The sequence below is a fragment of the Maylandia zebra genome, unplaced genomic scaffold, assembly GCF_041146795.1.
Source record: "Maylandia zebra isolate NMK-2024a unplaced genomic scaffold, Mzebra_GT3a scaffold01, whole genome shotgun sequence".
Lineage (NCBI taxonomy): Eukaryota > Metazoa > Chordata > Actinopteri > Cichliformes > Cichlidae > Maylandia > Maylandia zebra.
Window position 1 is genome coordinate 996,301 of NW_027490031.1, and position 16,999 is coordinate 1,013,299.

The 16,999-nt window shown below is 44.8% G+C and overlaps 1 protein-coding gene and 1 long non-coding RNA gene across 2 annotated transcripts; both read left to right on the forward strand.

Moving 5' to 3' along the window:
- On the forward strand, positions 1 to 7,707 carry LOC143415589 (uncharacterized). Its single transcript, XM_076880831.1, has 5 exons — positions 1 to 703; positions 2,438 to 2,536; positions 2,878 to 3,192; positions 7,188 to 7,274; positions 7,661 to 7,707. The coding sequence occupies exons 1-5, from the start codon at positions 385 to 387 to the stop codon at positions 7,705 to 7,707; spliced, it is 867 nt and encodes a 288-aa protein (XP_076736946.1). The 5' UTR covers positions 1 to 384.
- A 1,178-nt stretch (positions 7,708 to 8,885) lies between these two features.
- LOC143415611 (uncharacterized) lies at positions 8,886 to 10,098 on the forward strand. Its single transcript, XR_013096030.1, has 2 exons — positions 8,886 to 9,625; positions 9,718 to 10,098. It is a non-coding gene; the product is annotated as an uncharacterized LOC143415611 (long non-coding RNA).
- The last annotated feature ends 6,901 nt before the right edge of the window (positions 10,099 to 16,999 follow it).

Consider the following 16,999-nt stretch of genomic DNA (forward strand, 5'->3'; position numbering starts at 1 on the left):
GAAGTGATCTGTGGCCGGCCGGACTTCATTCCACAGATGTGCTTTAACAAAGTGTGAAGCTGAACTCTGAGCTGTGACAGTGAAGCAGTGTGAGAGTGTCAGTAGATGATCAGCAGAGGAAAGTGAAGCTGCTGTGAGCTGATGTCCTGAAGGGCTTTTAAAGAGTCTCTGAGTTTGACAGGAACATGAAGATGTTTGTGGTGTTTGTGATCCTCCTGCACGGTAAGTACACCTTCCTCTCTCTGCTCTCATCATCAGCTTTTCTTTCATCTCTCTCTCTTTAATGTGTTGAAGTGCAGCAGCTTGATCTTTAACTTCAAAGTGACACATGGAGTCTCTGTCTGTGTGTCCTCAGTTTCCCAGCATGCCTCAGATGCTGTGGAGATGTATGAGGGGGACTCATTTATCCTGCCCTGTGAGTTTGACACTTTTGATCTGACTGACCCCTCCGTGGTGTGGAGTCGCTCCGACCTCAGTCCTCCCACCGTCCACCAGCGCCAGCTTCAAGGAGACGAACTGAAAGATCAAAACCAGCTTTACAGTGGCCGAACATCCATGAAGACTGACGCTCTGGAAACTGGAGACCTCAGCCTGACCCTGACTAGCCTCCAACTGTCTGACAGTGCCACCTACACCTGCTCCGTCAGAGACAAGAGGACAGGAGGACAAAGGACAGTGACAGATGTACAGTTGGAGGTCAAAGGTCAGCAACAAACACCTGCTGTAGATTCATCTGACATCACTTAGATAAAGCTTTATTATTTTAACACTGTCAGAATAAAAGCAGTTGAGTCTTTGACTGAAGTATAGCCCTATTCATTAAATGTATGAATTTCATTCAGTCAGAAGTCAAAGGTCACGTTGTCCATCCATCCATTCATTCAGCGTCCACATCACTGCAGCCGCAGCACCAATCTGTCTGTTGATCTCTTCTTCCATCACTTGTGAACAAGGCCCGAGACACTTAACACTTGGGGCAGGAACTCGTCCCTGACCTGGAGTGGGCTCTCCACACTTTTCTGGCTGAGGACCATGGCCTCAGATTTGGAGGTGCTGATCCTCCTCCGCTTCACACTCGGCTGTGTACCGTTCCAGTACAAGCTGGAGGCCATCACCCAACGAAGCCAACAGAACCACATCATCTGCGAAAAGCAGAGATGACATTCTGAGACCACCTAAGTCAAAGCTTTACGCCACTTGGCTACACCTAGAAATTCTGTCCATAAAAATTACGAACAGAATCGGTGACAAAGGGCAGCCCTGGCGGAGCTGCCATCATCCACCAAAAACGAGTCCAACTTATTGCCAGCTATATAGACCAAGCTCCTGTAACGGTTGTATAGGGATCGAATGGCCAGTAGCAATGGTTGGAAGACACCTCCGGTCCCCTTCATAAAAATTCAAAAAAACTTCTTCTTCAGCCTGGTGGCTCCCATCACCTCTGGTGTCCACCATTTGGTTTGGGGGTTACCACGACAACAGGCACCAACCACCTTGAGGCCGCAGCTCAGTGCAGCAGCTTCAGCAATGGAGGTGCTGAAATATGGTCCATTCGGACTCCGAATGCTGTTGAAGTTCTGCCGGAAGTGTGGGTTGTAGGTGTTGCAGACTGGGTCCTCTGCTAGGTGTTCCGAGCGCACCCTCACTATACGTTTGGGCGTGCTGCGTCTGTCCAGTGTCCTGCCCCGTCACCTGATCCAACTCACCACTAGGTGGTGAAAAGTTGACAGCTCAGCCCCTCTCTTTACCTGAGTGTCTAAAACATATGACTGCAGGTCTGCTGATATGATTACTGCAGGCTGCAGGTTCATCAACCTGCAGCCTAGAGCATGGTGTTCGCACTGGCTAAACTGTGGTTTGCACAGAAGTCCAATAAAAGAGCACCACTCTGGTTCAGATCAGGGAGCCCGTTCCTCCCAATCATGCCCCACCAGAAAGGTGACATTCCATGTCCCAATTGTCAGTCTTGGTAGCCGGAGATCAGTCCACCAGGGCCTCTGTTTCTGGCTGCCACATGACAACCAACCCCTACAACGCCTCCTGTTGGTAGTGGCCCACAGGAGGATGGGCCCATGTCCCCTCTTCAGGCTGGACCTCCATGGGGTCCAACCGGGCACAGCCTGAGAAGGGGGCATGGGCAGACGCTCGCCCTTGGACACCCTCCCCGGTCCTGGCTCCAAGGTGGGGCCCTGGTAACCCTATCTTAGGCTAGTTTAACTATTGCCTCAATAGTTTCCTCATAAAGGGCTTCTGAATATCTCTTCAACTGGTCCCTAACCCAGGAACTTCCCATGGGAGACCCTGCTAGGGGTCAAACACCCCCGGACAAATAGCCCCTGGGATCCCTGAGACACACAAATCCCTGCACCACGATAAGGCAGCGATTCGCGGAGGGTAGCAAGGTGGAGGTCATGTTGTTCCTTGTGTTTCTCCACAGAATGGTTTCCATCCTGGGCCAAAGTTCTCCTGGTTCTCCTGGTTCTTCTTGTGGTTTCTGGAGGTCTTTTATTTTATTTCCGACAGTATTTCATGTCAGGTTAGTGTCTCCTACCACACCACCGATAATGCAGATGGTTAATCAATCACCATGTTCCTGAGGTTTTTAAAGTCAATTACAATACCATCAGCTTTGTCTGGAGGTATTAGGAGAAAATCGGTTCATTCAGACCTGCCTTTAGGAAAAGCCTCTAGTTTAAATAACTGATTGGTGTCATCTTTCATCGTCACTAAATCTATCTATCATCTGCTTGGCAATGACAATTTTACCATGGAATCGAATGCTGAATTAAGTTGAAGCACAGGAATAGGTTTACTGTGAGGAGGCTATGAGAAGATCAATATTAACTATTAACTCATGTTGTACTGCTGTCCTCTCAGTATACAAGGTGGAGGTGGATTCAGGGGTGGAGTCTGTCCAGCTTATCTGCAAAACCACAGTTTGCTTGCCTAAAGATGCTAAAGTGGAGTGGAAGGACACAAACAACAGGAAGGTCCACGTGTATAAGAATGGCTCTGACCAGCTTGAAGAACAGGACAAGAATTATCAAGGCCTAGCAAAGATGAAGAGAACCTTACCTGGAGACCTCAGTCTGACCCTGAAATACCCCACAGATGAAGACACCTACACCTGCACTGTCTACAGCAGGGATGGAAACATCCTGCTGAAGAAAAAAGTGGTGCTCACTGTCAGAGGTCAGTGCTGTAGATCCAGGTTAAAGGTCAAAAGGTCAGACTCATGATGGTGGTTCAGTCTCAGTGGGCTCCATCCAATAATGTCACAGTGTTAGCATGTCTGATGTTTGTGGCTGTTTTGGTTTTTCTTTGATTTCCAGCCAAATGTAAAAGCTTCAGCAGATGAACTGTAGGAGCAAAGTTCATGTGTGAGACTTCATCTGAAAGGTCACATCTTCTAGTTTCTGAACATGTGTTTGTTTAGCATGTGGCTGAAACACAGGCTAAGCTAAGTCAGCTCAAATCTCAGTAAAAACCTTCTTTGGTCCTCATCTATAATCAGTCATATCTGAGTCACAATAACTAGAAGATGATTTCTAGCAGAAGTGTGAACATCTCCACATCCTTTCTCCATGTTATCATCCAAAGCTGAGTGAAGTTTCAGAGCTCTGCAGCTAACAGAGACTTTCAGTTTGCTGCTCTCTTCCTCTGACAGCTCCATTCTTAGGGAGCGTTAGTTCTCTGTTTCACTTTATTCCACTTATTCAGTCTGATGTTCTCTGATCTGTTTCTCTTGTTTAGTGTCTTAAATGCTGCCAGTGCCTCTCTTTGCTTTAACCAACCTTTCTCTTTATTTCTGAGCTTTTTAAGGACTTTAACTGATGCATCAACCTTTGAAAATGGAAAGAAATCAGTCAGATTCATGGCTGCATCACAGTGTCACATGTAGTTCTCCACATCAGCTGGATTATATCTATAGCAGCAAACAGCAGCTGATGCACAAATCTTTGTCTGTGTGAATAAAGTTGGATCAGTTCAAACAGTTTGTTGCTCTGCTTGAAAGCAGCAGTTTGAATCCCCCTGTAGATACTGACAGGTAACCGCTTCACACCCCACATAGCATGGAGGTCTGGTATAAAGTCAGCACTGCTGGCTGACTTCTGGCATGATAAGACGTATGTTATCCAGATCTGGCATGCTATATCTGGCTTGATTGTGGTTTGGTTTATGTGGCCCAGGCCCATAGAAAACAGGTCTTCCCTGGATTCGGAATCAAGCTGGCACTTCTGATGGACTGGTGTCATGGCAGGGTGTATGTCAACCAGACGTGGGCCAGGTCTGGCAATAATGGCTCTATTTATGTTCCTTTTTTCCTATTTTAGTCAGAAGATGCAAATGCCATGTTGCAATACTATACTGCTATGGTAGCCAACATTTCAAATGAAGGTTTGACAGGTTTGTGAGTGTACACTTTATCCAAAACCTAGTGACGGTTCACTCATGTTTACCACTGGGAGGCTGTCGCTCAGGAGGTAGAGCAAATCACGTACTGATCGGAAGGTTAGTGGTTCGTTCCGTGGCTCCTCTAGTCTGCATGCCAAGAGTGTAAATGTGTATGAATGTAGTTAGGAAGCACTCAGTTTAGAGAAAGAGTGTGGTTGGGTTATTGTGGCATGTTGTACAAAGAACTTTGAGTAATCCGAGAGACTAGAAAAGTGGTATATAAGAGTCAGTCATTCACTGTCTGAAAGGAGTTTTGTCATGTTACTTTTGCATTTTCAGTCACATGTTGTTATTACATGGCTTGATTAAAGGACACATTAGGCTGACATCTGGCAAACCAGATCTGGGCCACCAAAAGGCCGTCATTCTTTGCGATATGTGGGCCATGTGCACCTTGTGTGGGCCAGATCTGGGCTATCCCAATTTTGCGATGTGGGGCAGAGCTCATGCCTTTGAATCCAGCTGTGACTGTTGATTTTCTATTGAATGGACTTTTTCAAATCCAGCTGTAGGCCTGTGTTTGTGAGCTCATTAACAGCTGTTTGTTTAGAGAGACGTGGTCCTCACAGGACAGCCACTACAAACATATGATTTTATAGAATATGATGCATTACTGCAGATTCAACACAATAGAAAGGATTTGAAATGAGCTCAGCCTTAAACATGTGCAGCAGTAATATTGATCCACAGACACTGATGGGAACATTTTTCTGCACAATAAGTACTTTGACTTTTCATACTTTATGTACAATTTGCCAGTACTGCAGTTTTGTGTGTAGTGTAGTGTAGTTATACATGCTTCCCTTAGGCAGTATCATTAGAAGACATAGCATACATTTTCACTGCTATGCAGATGACACCCAGCTCTATCTGTCCATGAAGCCAGATAACACACACCAATTAGTTAAACTGCAGGAATGTCTTAAAGACATAAAGACCTGGATGGCCGCTAACTTTCTGCTTCTTAATTCAGATAAAACTGAGGTTATTGTACTCGGCCCTGAAAATCTTAGAAATATGGTATCTAACCAGATTCTTACTCTGGATGGCATTACCTTGGCCTCCAGTAATGCTGTGAGGAACCTTGGAGTCATTTTTGACCAGGACATGTCCTTCAACGCACATATTAAACAAATATGTAAGACTGCTTTCTTCCATTTGTGCAACATCTCTAAAGTTAGAAATATCCTGTCTCAGAGTGACGCTGAAAAACTAGTTCATGCATTTATTACTTCCAGGCTGGACGACTGTAATTCATTATTATCAGGATGTCCAAAAAACTCACTGAAAAGCCTTCAGCTAATCCAAAATGCTGCAGCAAGAGTCCTGACAGGGACTAGAAAGAGAGAGCAGATTTCTCCTGTTTTGGCTTCCCTTCATTGGCTTCCTGTTAAGTCCAGAATTGAATTCAAAATTCTACTCCTCACATACAAGGTCTTAAATAATCAGGCCCCATCTTATCTTAATGACCTTGTAGTGCCATATCACCCTATTAGAGCACTTCGCTCTCGCTCTGCAGGCCTACTTGTTGTTCCTAGAGTATTTAAAAGTAGAATGGGAGGGAGAGCCTTCAGTTTTCAGGCCCCTCTTCTGTGGAACCAGCTTCCAGTTTGGATTCAGGAGACAGACACTATCTCTACTTTTAAGATGAGGCTTCAAACTTTCCTTTTTGCTAAAGCATATAGTTAGGGCTGGACCAGGTGACCCTGAATCCTCCCTTAGTTATGCTGCAATAGACGTAGGCTGACGGGGATTCCCATGATGCATTGAGTTTTTCCTTTCCAGTCACCTTTCTCACTCACTATGTGTTAACAGACCTCTCTGCATTGAATCATATCTGTTATTAACCTCTGTCTCTCTTCCACAGCATGTCTTTATCCTGTCTTCCTTCTCTCACCCCAACCGGTCGCAGCAGATGGCCCCGCCCCTCCCTGAGCCTGGTTCTGCCGGAGGTTTCTTCCTGTTAAAAGGGAGTTTTTCCTTCCCACTGTCGCCAAAGTGCTTGCTCATAGGGGGTCATATGATTGTTGGGTTTTGCTCTGTATCTATGAAGCGCCGTGAGGCGACTTTTGTTGTGATTTGGCGCTATATAAATAAAATTGAATTGAATTGAATTGATAGTGAGGTGTTTTCATGGTGTTTTCTTGGTGCTTTTACTAAAGGAAGGCTTCTATCAAATTCTTCCACATGTTGTCAAACTGAGCTGTGTGATGAAGTGAGTGTGACAGAAACACTCAGACTGTGTTTCTCTGCTTCATCAAGTCAAATCTGGTCCTCAGAGACTGAATAAAGTCCTGTCCCACTAACAGCAGCTCCAACAGTCTGTTCACTGCTTTCTTCCTGTCAGTCTTCATCTTTCTGCTGCGTCACCTCTTCACACTGACCACTTTCTATCTAACAGTGAGCTTCCAGTGAAGCAGCAGCATTCAGCCTGTTAGAGTCAACACAAATGTCTCCATCCAAGCTCATGTTGTGCTTTGTTGTCCTCTCAGTCCCCCAGGTGGAGGTGGATTCAGGGGTGGAGTCTGTCCAGCTGCCCTTCAACACCACACTTCACCTGCCTGAAGACGCTAAAGTGGAGTGGAAGATCAGTTCATACACAAAGGTCCACGTGTATGAGAACGACCCTGACCAGCATGAAGAACAGCACCAGGTTTACAGAGACCGAACGAAGATGAATGAAGACCTGCTGAAAACTGGAGACCTCAGTCTGACCCTGAAACACCCCACAGAGAGGGACAACTACACCTACACCTGCACCATCTACAGCAGGGAGGGAAACGTCCTGCTGAAGAGAAAGGTGGAGCTGAAAGTCAGAGGTCAGTGCTATAGATACAGGGCAAAGATCCGAGGTCATGTGGGCGTTTATTCTCTAAAAGCTTTTAGTTTCAGCCTATTTTCAGTTCATTCAAATAATATTAATTCTCTGATTTCCTTTTTATCTAAAATCCAAAAATGTCAGTCTATTCATAAAACTGTGGGTTTAAATGAATAGACTTAGAAAACTGTTAAAATGGAGTTGAAATGATCAAAAGTTTTGTTAGTTTAGTCCAAATCAATGTAAATGTATAAATATCAATAGTTTTAAAGCTGCTGAGATCATTCAAACACTTTGATCCTGTCATTTGGATGTTGTCACATGTCAGGGTGGAGCAGCCATAAATACGAGGCTTTTATTGTGAAAATGCTGAGTGTGATGATCCAGAGGAGCCCATGGGGTCTTTGTGGCTGGATGAAGAGTTCGCCTTGTAATCGGAAGGTTGCCGGTTCGAGCCCCGGCTTGGACAGTCCCGGTCGTTGTGTCCTTGGGCAAGACACTTCACCCGTTGCCTACTGGTGGTGGTCAGAGGGCCAGTGTCCGGCAGCCTCGCCTCTGTCAGTGCGCCCCAGGGTGGCTGTGGCTACAATGTAGCTGCCATCACCAGTGTGTGAATGTGTGTGTGAATGGGTGGATGACTTAATGTGTGTAAAGCACTTTGGGATCCTTAGGGACTATTAAAGCGCTATACAAATACAGGCCATTTACCATTTAGACGTGTGCACTGTGGTCACGCCAGCATTGAATCCATCCAAGTTACATGGTTTATTAAAATAATCAAATTACAGCATTTACATTTATGTTAGATAACTTTTAATTAAGTGCTTTAGCCCAACTTTTACATGACCTGTGTAGCATGTTAACACTATTGGAAGTAAAAATAACTTGAACTCCAATTTTGAAAGCACAAATTTCTTTTTCTTCTTTATATAAACCTCTGCCTCACACAACAAGACTATTGACTACACTACACTTTAACTACACAAGATTTACACTAAACGCCACAAATCTCTCACACCTCAAAACACCGCTGTCACTCCTAAAACTTCCCCCTTCCTAATCAGCTAAATGCCACGTTGCCATATCATTGTTTGATTGGTCGACGTGGTACATTTTTCCACCGATAGAAAGGGTGGGGGTTTTTTTGGTTTTGTTTTTGCTCACAGGCGGAGTGCTTTAGAGTGCTTTCCATATAAAACACAGTTTTTAACGTTTCTTCCCACAGTGAATAAACAACAATATTATTCAGGAAAAACAAACAAACATTGCATATATTTTTATCATAACTCTGCTTTTACGTGGCCTATCAACACAATTTAAAGACACTTTTTCCGTCAGTTGTTCCGTCTGTCCTGCTCACATCTCCAATGGTTGTAGACGTTGTCATTAACGTGGCTTCACTCCACATCAGCCGCTTTGCTCGCTAAAACATCTGAGTCGCATTGTTGCTGCAGTTTACCTGCAACTGCTGTGAAGAAAAAGTCTCACTGTGTTTGTGTTTGGTCCTAATCTGCTGCCTGTCTGTTTGACATGCTGGATTTCCAGCTGATAGATGACAGATCAGAAACTGATCAGTCTATTGATCACACAATATTCCATCAATAGAATTGATTTGACTTTGATTTGTGTAACAAAGTGATTTCCACGTCTCCTTCATGATGTGACAGTGTCAGAGCTGAATGCACTTGTAGAGTATCATGTTTTTATGGCTCACATTTAAAGTGTTGCAGCTCTAATGTACAGCTGTCATATTAGAAATAGAAGCAGCTCTGATTTTAGTGCTCAAAGAAATCTATGAAGTGATGAATTCACACATGAACAGTTTTCTGCAGCGTTCCTCTCGGCCTTATTTGCAGCTCCACTCTTGTTTTTGCTCTAATAATTATTTCTCTCCATGAGCTGTTTCTCTGCCTGAAGGAGGCGCCACTCCATCGCTTCATTTAGTGCAGAACAAGAGTCACATGATGCTGCTCTGAACACCAATCACACTTTGTACAGCTCATGTTGTGTTTGTTGTCCTCTCAGTGTGTCAGGTGGAGGTGGAGGAGGGGGTGGAGTCTGTCCAGCTGCCCTTCAAAACCTCACAAAACCTGCCTGGAGATGCTAAAGTGGAGTGGTGGGAGGTGAGTTCATACCACAAGCTTCTCGTGTATGAGAACGGCTCTGACCAGCCTGAAGAACAGCACCAGGATTACAGAGACCGAACGAAGATGAATGAAGACCTGCTGAAAACTGGAGACCTCAGTCTGACCCTGAAACAGCCCACAGAGAGAGACAGTGGAGAATACAGATGTGGCGTCTACAGGAAGAACATCTGGATCAGAGGGAAAACTGTGCAGCTTAAAGTCAAAGGTTTGTGTGTGTGTGTGTGTGTGTGTGTGTGTGTGTGTGTGTGTGTGTGTGTGTGTGTGTGTGTCTCTGACTGTCTTGTGTCTCCTCTGCAGGGAGAGTTCAGGTCCAGGATCAAACAGGGGACATCAGGAACAGAAGCAGCTCCATTGATCCGACTCCTCTGATGGCTGATCAATCAGTTTGATCTGTGTGTTCTTTGATTATTGATCAGTGATGTCATAGTGGAGTCAGTGTGATGTTGTTGTTGTGTGTTTGAGACTTTTAGTGTCCATGAAGGTCTCTGCTGCCGTAGATCCTCTGAACTGTGACAGAGGTCTCACTCTGGAGGAAACTCTCAGCACTTTCCAGCAGCTCCTCCATCATGGAGGACGTTCCCTCACTGTAACAGGTGGAGGAGAGAGGAGAGGAAGCACAGGTGGATCCTCTGAGGAAGAGGAGCGTCCTACAAACCACATGATCACATGACCAGAGGGGCGTGGCCTACAGTGGTAGTATTAAGGAACAGTCCACATGTTCCACTTTGACGGCTCATCTCCAACAAAGCAGACCTGTGATCACTTTGACTCAGGATGATGGATTGTTTGGATTTGTCTTTGCTTCTCTGGACATTTTTGTGTGTCTTTATATGTTGGACTGAGTCATCTGACCTGCCAAGGGACTAAACATGGGCTGTATCCCAATTCAGGGGCTGCAGCCTTGGAGGAACCGTGTCGTTTTGTATGTGCCTCTGAAATTTGTATTGTCTGAGCAAGGTTTTGGTTCCTGTTTTGTTTGTTCTTCATTATTAATGCACTATGACCCAAACTCTTTTATGGCAGGTATTTTAATTTCTCTTTGCCATTTGGGCTGACTGGGACCTGATAAATGTAAAAAGAAAGAATTACCAGATTTTTTATTTTACATGATTTGTGTTTCTGAGAATAATGAGATCCACATATGAGGACATGAATTTTTAATTTTACAAAAATCTAAAATTTTACAGTGGCGGTGTCCTTGTAAGTGAATATCAGGTTCTAGTAGAGCAAAATTTTGTATTTTGGTCTAGACAACCCAAAATGTGATGTCCACATACGTGGATGCCAGGTCCTACGAGGTTAAACATTTCAAATCCAATGTATTTATATAGCACATTTAAAAACAGAAGGTTTGCCCAAAGTGCTGTGCAGAAACAAAAAGGTAAAACTAATAAAACCACTGACACTCACTAATAATACACATAATAAACGTATCAACTCACACCAGTCTGAACGCTATCGAAAAAAGGTTTGTTTTCAAAAGCAACTTAAAAACAGGAAATGAAGATGCCTGTCTAATATTTAAAGGCAGCATTTGGGGGCCATAATTGAAAAGGCTCATTCGCCTCTATGTTTTAGCCTAGATTTTGGGACAACCAACAGCTGGTCAGCTGATCCGAGGGTCCGTGATGGAATATAAAGCTGAAGTAACTCAGAAAGGTATGATATTTAGGTACATTTGCACATAAATAAGTAACATAATATTCAGTACTTACTTTTAAAAGTTTACTCTTTAGCTGTCCCGCTTCAGCCGTTTTTCACTGTTTTTTTCAAAACAAATTATCTACAACCACCGCCACGCTCTGAATTCTGGAATAGATTGGGCTACGAAGAATACACTCACCCATCCTTCAAATTCGGGCAAATGACGGACGGATTTTTGGCTAAAATTAAGATGTTACCAATATTAGGTATGTGTTAAAATGTTTGCAATAATAAATAATTTTAACATAATGTATACAAAAACAAAAATAAAAAAGATTGTTATGGATCAGGTCTAGATTCGTACCTGCGGGGTGATTGTGGCTCAAGAGTTGGCAGTTTGTCTTGTAATCGGAAGGTTGCCCGTTCGAGCCCTGGCTCTGACAGTCTCGGTCGTTGTGTCCTTGGGCAAGACACTTCACCTACTGGTGATGGCTGATGGTGCGATACGACAGCCTAGCTTTTGTCTGTCTGCTCTTAGGGCAGCTGTGGCTACAACTCTAGCTTGCATTGAGTGAATGAATAGTGGAATTGTACAGTGTTTTGAAGGTCTCAAAAAGAACTATATAAATGCATTTCATTATTATTACTGAGAACCTTCACAGACATTATTATTGTTATTATTATTATTATGTGCAGATGTTCTCTTCTTCTCCTTTTTCGTTTAATGGCGGTTTACTCCCCGGTGTACGAGGACACCGCCACTTGCTGACGGAGCAAATGAGCCCTATTGTAAACTGAACTTGCATCATTACAATTTGTGTTTGTGTATGCATGTTTAACTTTTCTTCCTATTTTACGGCGCTGTTGTTCAATCAGGGGAAACTCTCCGTTGAGAAGAAGCATGAATTGGTTTGTATACGGAGGTACCTATTGTTTAAATGTCCCGGGGAGTCAAAAAGAAGGCAGAGTTGTCAAGAAACTCTGCCTTTTCCAGCTATTTATTAATGAGTGACATATGTATATATATATATATATATATATATGTATATGTTGTACTATTCTTAGTTAGCGTATTGTCTGTCTTGTCTTAATGTTGGTTTATGTTGGTTTATAATGGAGCACTGTAACAAAAAATAATTTCCCCCAGGGATCAATAAAGTATTCTGATTCTGATTCTGAAATGCTAGGAGCTAACTGGGCACTAACCGTGTCATTCAATATATTAAATGTTGCGATGCTGGCAAAGAGTAAGATTTGTGAATGCGTGATACGGATCAGGTTTCCAGTACGGATCGGGTAGCGACAATCGGCCTTCAAATGCGACGTCCGAAAGATGCATCCCCTGAATTGAGACGCACTCTTTAAGCTCGTTTTCGGTTGGATTTACAGAGCAGCACTGCCCTCTGCTGTCTGCAGCTGCTTTTGAAACAAAGTGACATGTCTTCTTAATTACAGTCAGGAGCAGAGATAAAAGGGAACTCTCCAGATTAATGAGACATGAAATTTCAGACAATGATCATGTCTTAATAAAGTGCTGGGCCTCCGCACTGCTCCTCCTTGAATGGAGGGACAAAGATCCTCCATCATCTGCTGGTTGTAAATGGCCTGTATTTGTATAACGCTTTACTTAGTCCCTAAGGACCCCAAAGTGCTTTACACACATTAAGTCATCCACCCATTCACACACACATTCACACACTGGTGATGGCAGCTACATTGTAGCCACAGCCACCCTGGGGCGCACTGACAGAGGCGAGGCTGCCGGACGCTGGCGCCACCGGGCCCTCTGACCACCACCAGAAGGCAACGGGTGAAGTGTCTTGCCCAAGGACACAACGACCGAGACTGTCGGACTGGTCGCATGAGCACCAATGCTCATACGGACATTATTAACTTTATCCACAAAGAAGTTTAGAAAGTCATCACTCTCAGATATAGAGGACAGAGGTCAAAGGTTTTCGTGCAGAGAAACCCAAAGTTCTCTAAGGCTGACCCTGTGAACTTCAAGTTTAGTTAATTTCCAAAGGTGTTCTGCTTTCCTACAGAGTCTTTTGACTTACGTTATGTCATCATTTATCCACGGATGAGCTCTTTTTGGGGAAGCCATGAAAGTTTTTAAAGGTGCCACTGAATTTAATATCTCCAAACAATGATTATTAAACACTGTGTAGCAACTTCAGCATCAGTGCAGCCTCTGATCACATGAGGATCTAATAAATCAGAAAACTTCAGGGAAACATCCTGATTTATGAACCGCTTATTGAACAAGAGATTGGATGGTGGTGTATCCTGAGGGAAGCTGAGGTTAAAAATAACACAAGAATGGTCACTCACCTGTACATCCTTAACACAGAGATCAGTTATGTCTAAGCCAAGAGAAAACACGAGGTCCAAGATGTGGCCTTGAACGTGAGTGGGACCAGAGACATGCTGGTTAAAATTAAAAGAATCTGTAATGGAAAAGTCAGAGGCCATGCTAAAGCCAAGGTCATCCAAATGCAGGTTGAAATTGCCGATCATCAAGAATTGAATTGAATTGAATTGAATGAATGCTTTATTGGCCATATGCAGGTTGCCCCGCAGAGGAATAGGACCCCCCCCCCCCCCCCCCCCCCCCCGACTTACACACACAACGAAAACATCACATGGGAATACAGTCGGAGATCGGCAGCGTTGCAGAGAAAACACTGAAAAATTACACAACAATGGGAAAAGTACAAGAGGAAAAAAGGAGACCTCTTCTCACGCTGGGCACCTATGGGAGGACAGCATGAGAACAGGAAACAAAAAAACTCCTCTGCACAGAGAGCACATAAATGTCCACATCACAACATCAGAGCACATGACAAGCCACAGGGGTTGGGTAGGGGGGTGGTGGGTAATCCGAAGGAACACAGCAGTCGTCCTGCACAGCGCTACCATTTCAGCGCGGCACGCAGACCCGCCGTCCTCCCCCGCAGGAAACAAGCATCGAAGGCGTTTGGAAGGGAGGGGGATGAGTGCGTGCTTATCAGTGTAAGTGTGTGTGTGTGCGTGTCCAGAGTCCAGCTGAGACAGTGTCCTTCGCCCTATCAGGCAAAGTAAACAGTCTGCCAGCCAACCCAGGTGGCCTTGCATGGGATGGGAAGAACAGTCATCACACAGTCGTTATCAGGGAGTTGTTTTGGTCGGCTCCAGCCTTGGGCCTGAGCAGCTGGCGCCGTGGTGTCCATATGTTGAATATTGTTGATTTCTCCTTTATGCAAGCAGCTCCGAATTTAGCGCTCTGACGCTGGTCTCTCGATCTCCCGTTGGAGCGCTGCGAGCCTCCTCATGATGGTATCAAACTTCTGTTCCGTGGTGTTGTCATTCTTTTGATTCTGAGACCCCACAACTGCAGTGAGCCGTTCTGAGATGTTTTCCAACTTTCGCTCAAGGGTGTCATTGTGAGCAGGCCCCTCTCTGATGTATCCCATCATCCGCTCAGTGGTGTTAGTTTGAGTCTTCACGGCAGCTGTAAGCGTCTCCAAGGTGTTAACCATGCTGCGTTCGGTGTGAGAGGTCGCGCCTCGTCCCATCGCTTCAATTCCAGCGGGCAGCCTTGGGGGGGTTTGAAAAGCCGGTTGCGCTCTCTTATTTCTCCGATAAGTCAGGGCCAAGCCAGCTCCGATCAGCAAGAACCCTGTTATCATGGTTCCGAATAGGTAGATATCTTCAGCGTCCTCGATTGACAGTCCCGCCAGGCACAAGATCCTCAAGGTCTGCCACCCGTCCATCGTGTATCCGGCAGGGAAAGTCCCTCCAGGGCACTCGGGCTCTCCCGAGCCCAGACTTCTCGTTGAGAAGAGGGTGACAATAGCATTCAGAGACCAGTTGATCAAATCCATAATTCTCTTTTAGGTTTTAGAGAACGACAGTGAGAGACTGTTCGAGGGAAAAGTAATGCACACGAGACAAGACAAGGACACAAGAGGCTAAGCAGGGAAGATAAGGGGAAGGAGGAGAGGGGAAAAAGTGCGACCGCCTTCACCGAGAGCCAAGAGAATCTCAGAGCCAAGAGAATCACTTTCTCCAGTTTAATAATAGAGCATAAAAAGTTTGTGAAATCCTGGATAAAAAACACCAGCAGGTCCGGGAGGGCGGTAAAACACAGTATATTTGATGAACGGACCTTAAGAAGTTGTGATTCAAAGGAAGGAAAGTCTCAGAGTCCAAAGCTCTGCAGGAGAAATTGTCCCGGAAAACAGTGGCAAATCCACCACCATGACGGTCCAAACGCGGAGTCCCGATGAAGTGACAGCCGACCAGACAGAGCTCATTAAGGTGAATACATTCATTCTCCGGTATCTCGAGATATGTTGCCGGTCCAGGTAAATTTTCTGTTAGGCCCTAATGCACAGTTGGGTAGGTGGTAGCAGATCAGCATTATCCGTGTCCTGTAGGGGGACCGGTACCAAATACCGGAGACGTTCTCCACCATGGAGCCGAAGAAATCCCCTCTGTCGGGCGCATTTGCTTTTGGCCTGAACACCAGACCTACAACCCCTTCTGTACGTTCTTCTTCAGCTTGTCTTGCTCCTGGGCTTTTGCTTGGAGCCAAGAACAGGTACAGGTAGTCTGGAGAGGGCGGAGGGCAAACAAACGGCGGAGGGAAACCTTGGTAGTAGCTCTGCCAGCTGTCAAAAGTTTTTTCCATACATACTTTGATACTCAACAAAGTATGTGAACTGTAAATACGAGTAGCAAATACACCATCAGGCTATATCAGAGCTGAGATGATAAGATAAGAAACAATAAAAGGAAACAGTCCACAAACACATGGAGGAGCAACAGAGGCCAAGCTGAACACAGGCGCCATGTTGAGGCCACTCTTTGTGGAGAAGGACTCACACAGGAATCACATAGTTTCACAGATCATTTCTCTGATATTGGTGAACATTGATGAAGGAGGGATCCTGCTGCCTTCACTGTCTCTGCTTCTCTGCAGTAAAAACTGCTTCTAAAGTGGATTTTTCTACCTGCGTGTCGTCTGCAGACCTTTAGTCATCCACAGCTTTTCTTTCTCCTCATCTTTAAGCAACATTTCCTAACAGGACAGAGTTTATGATGTGATTCTAAGGAGGGATTTCAGAGACACTGTGTGCCTGATCAGGAACGTCAGCACACACTTCATCCCAGTGATGATCTGTTAGCTCCGTCTTTAAGGCCTCACTTCTTCCTGCTGTCATGTCAGTCGTGTTGTTACACTGATTTTCTCCAATATTTTCTGTTGCTAACACTAAATCTGAGCACAGCTCACAGCTGAGTGTGTTCCAGTAAATTGTGAGCAGCACAAACACAATCAGAGTTTGTCTCTGTCAGCTTTTAGTGAGCTCACTAACAAATGAACAAAGGTCAGGCTTCAGGGCGACGCCTCAGCTTTTTAATTGCTCCTAATAAAACAGGACGTGGGGAACATGGCCGACTGCGTCATCTTTGTTTTAATTATTTTTAAATGATAAAAGAAGAGAAAGAATAAAGATGTAATTTAATTTTATTTCTACAGCATCAAATCACAAGAGGTGATTTATACTGTAAGGTAGACCCTACAATAATAATAATACATGCAGAGAAAACCCAACAATCATATGACCCCCTATGAGCAAGACCTTTGGAGACAGTGGGAAGGAAAAACTCCCTTTAACAGGAAGACTCAGGGAGGGGCGGGGCCATCTGCCGCAACCGGCTGGTGGTTGGGTGAGGAAGACAGGACACAGACACGCTGTGGGAGAGAGAGGTTGTAAACACACTTATAGCAGCATCTGTATGTAAAGTTTTATAACAAAAATCTGTTTCTCGCAGCCAAAGCAGAAAACAAAGAACCACGTGAAACAGAAGTAAGATGCAGCAAACAGGTGTGGGTTCATCACAAAGGTGGAGCCACTGACACCTGTGGCTGTGGGAAGGGCTATTAAAT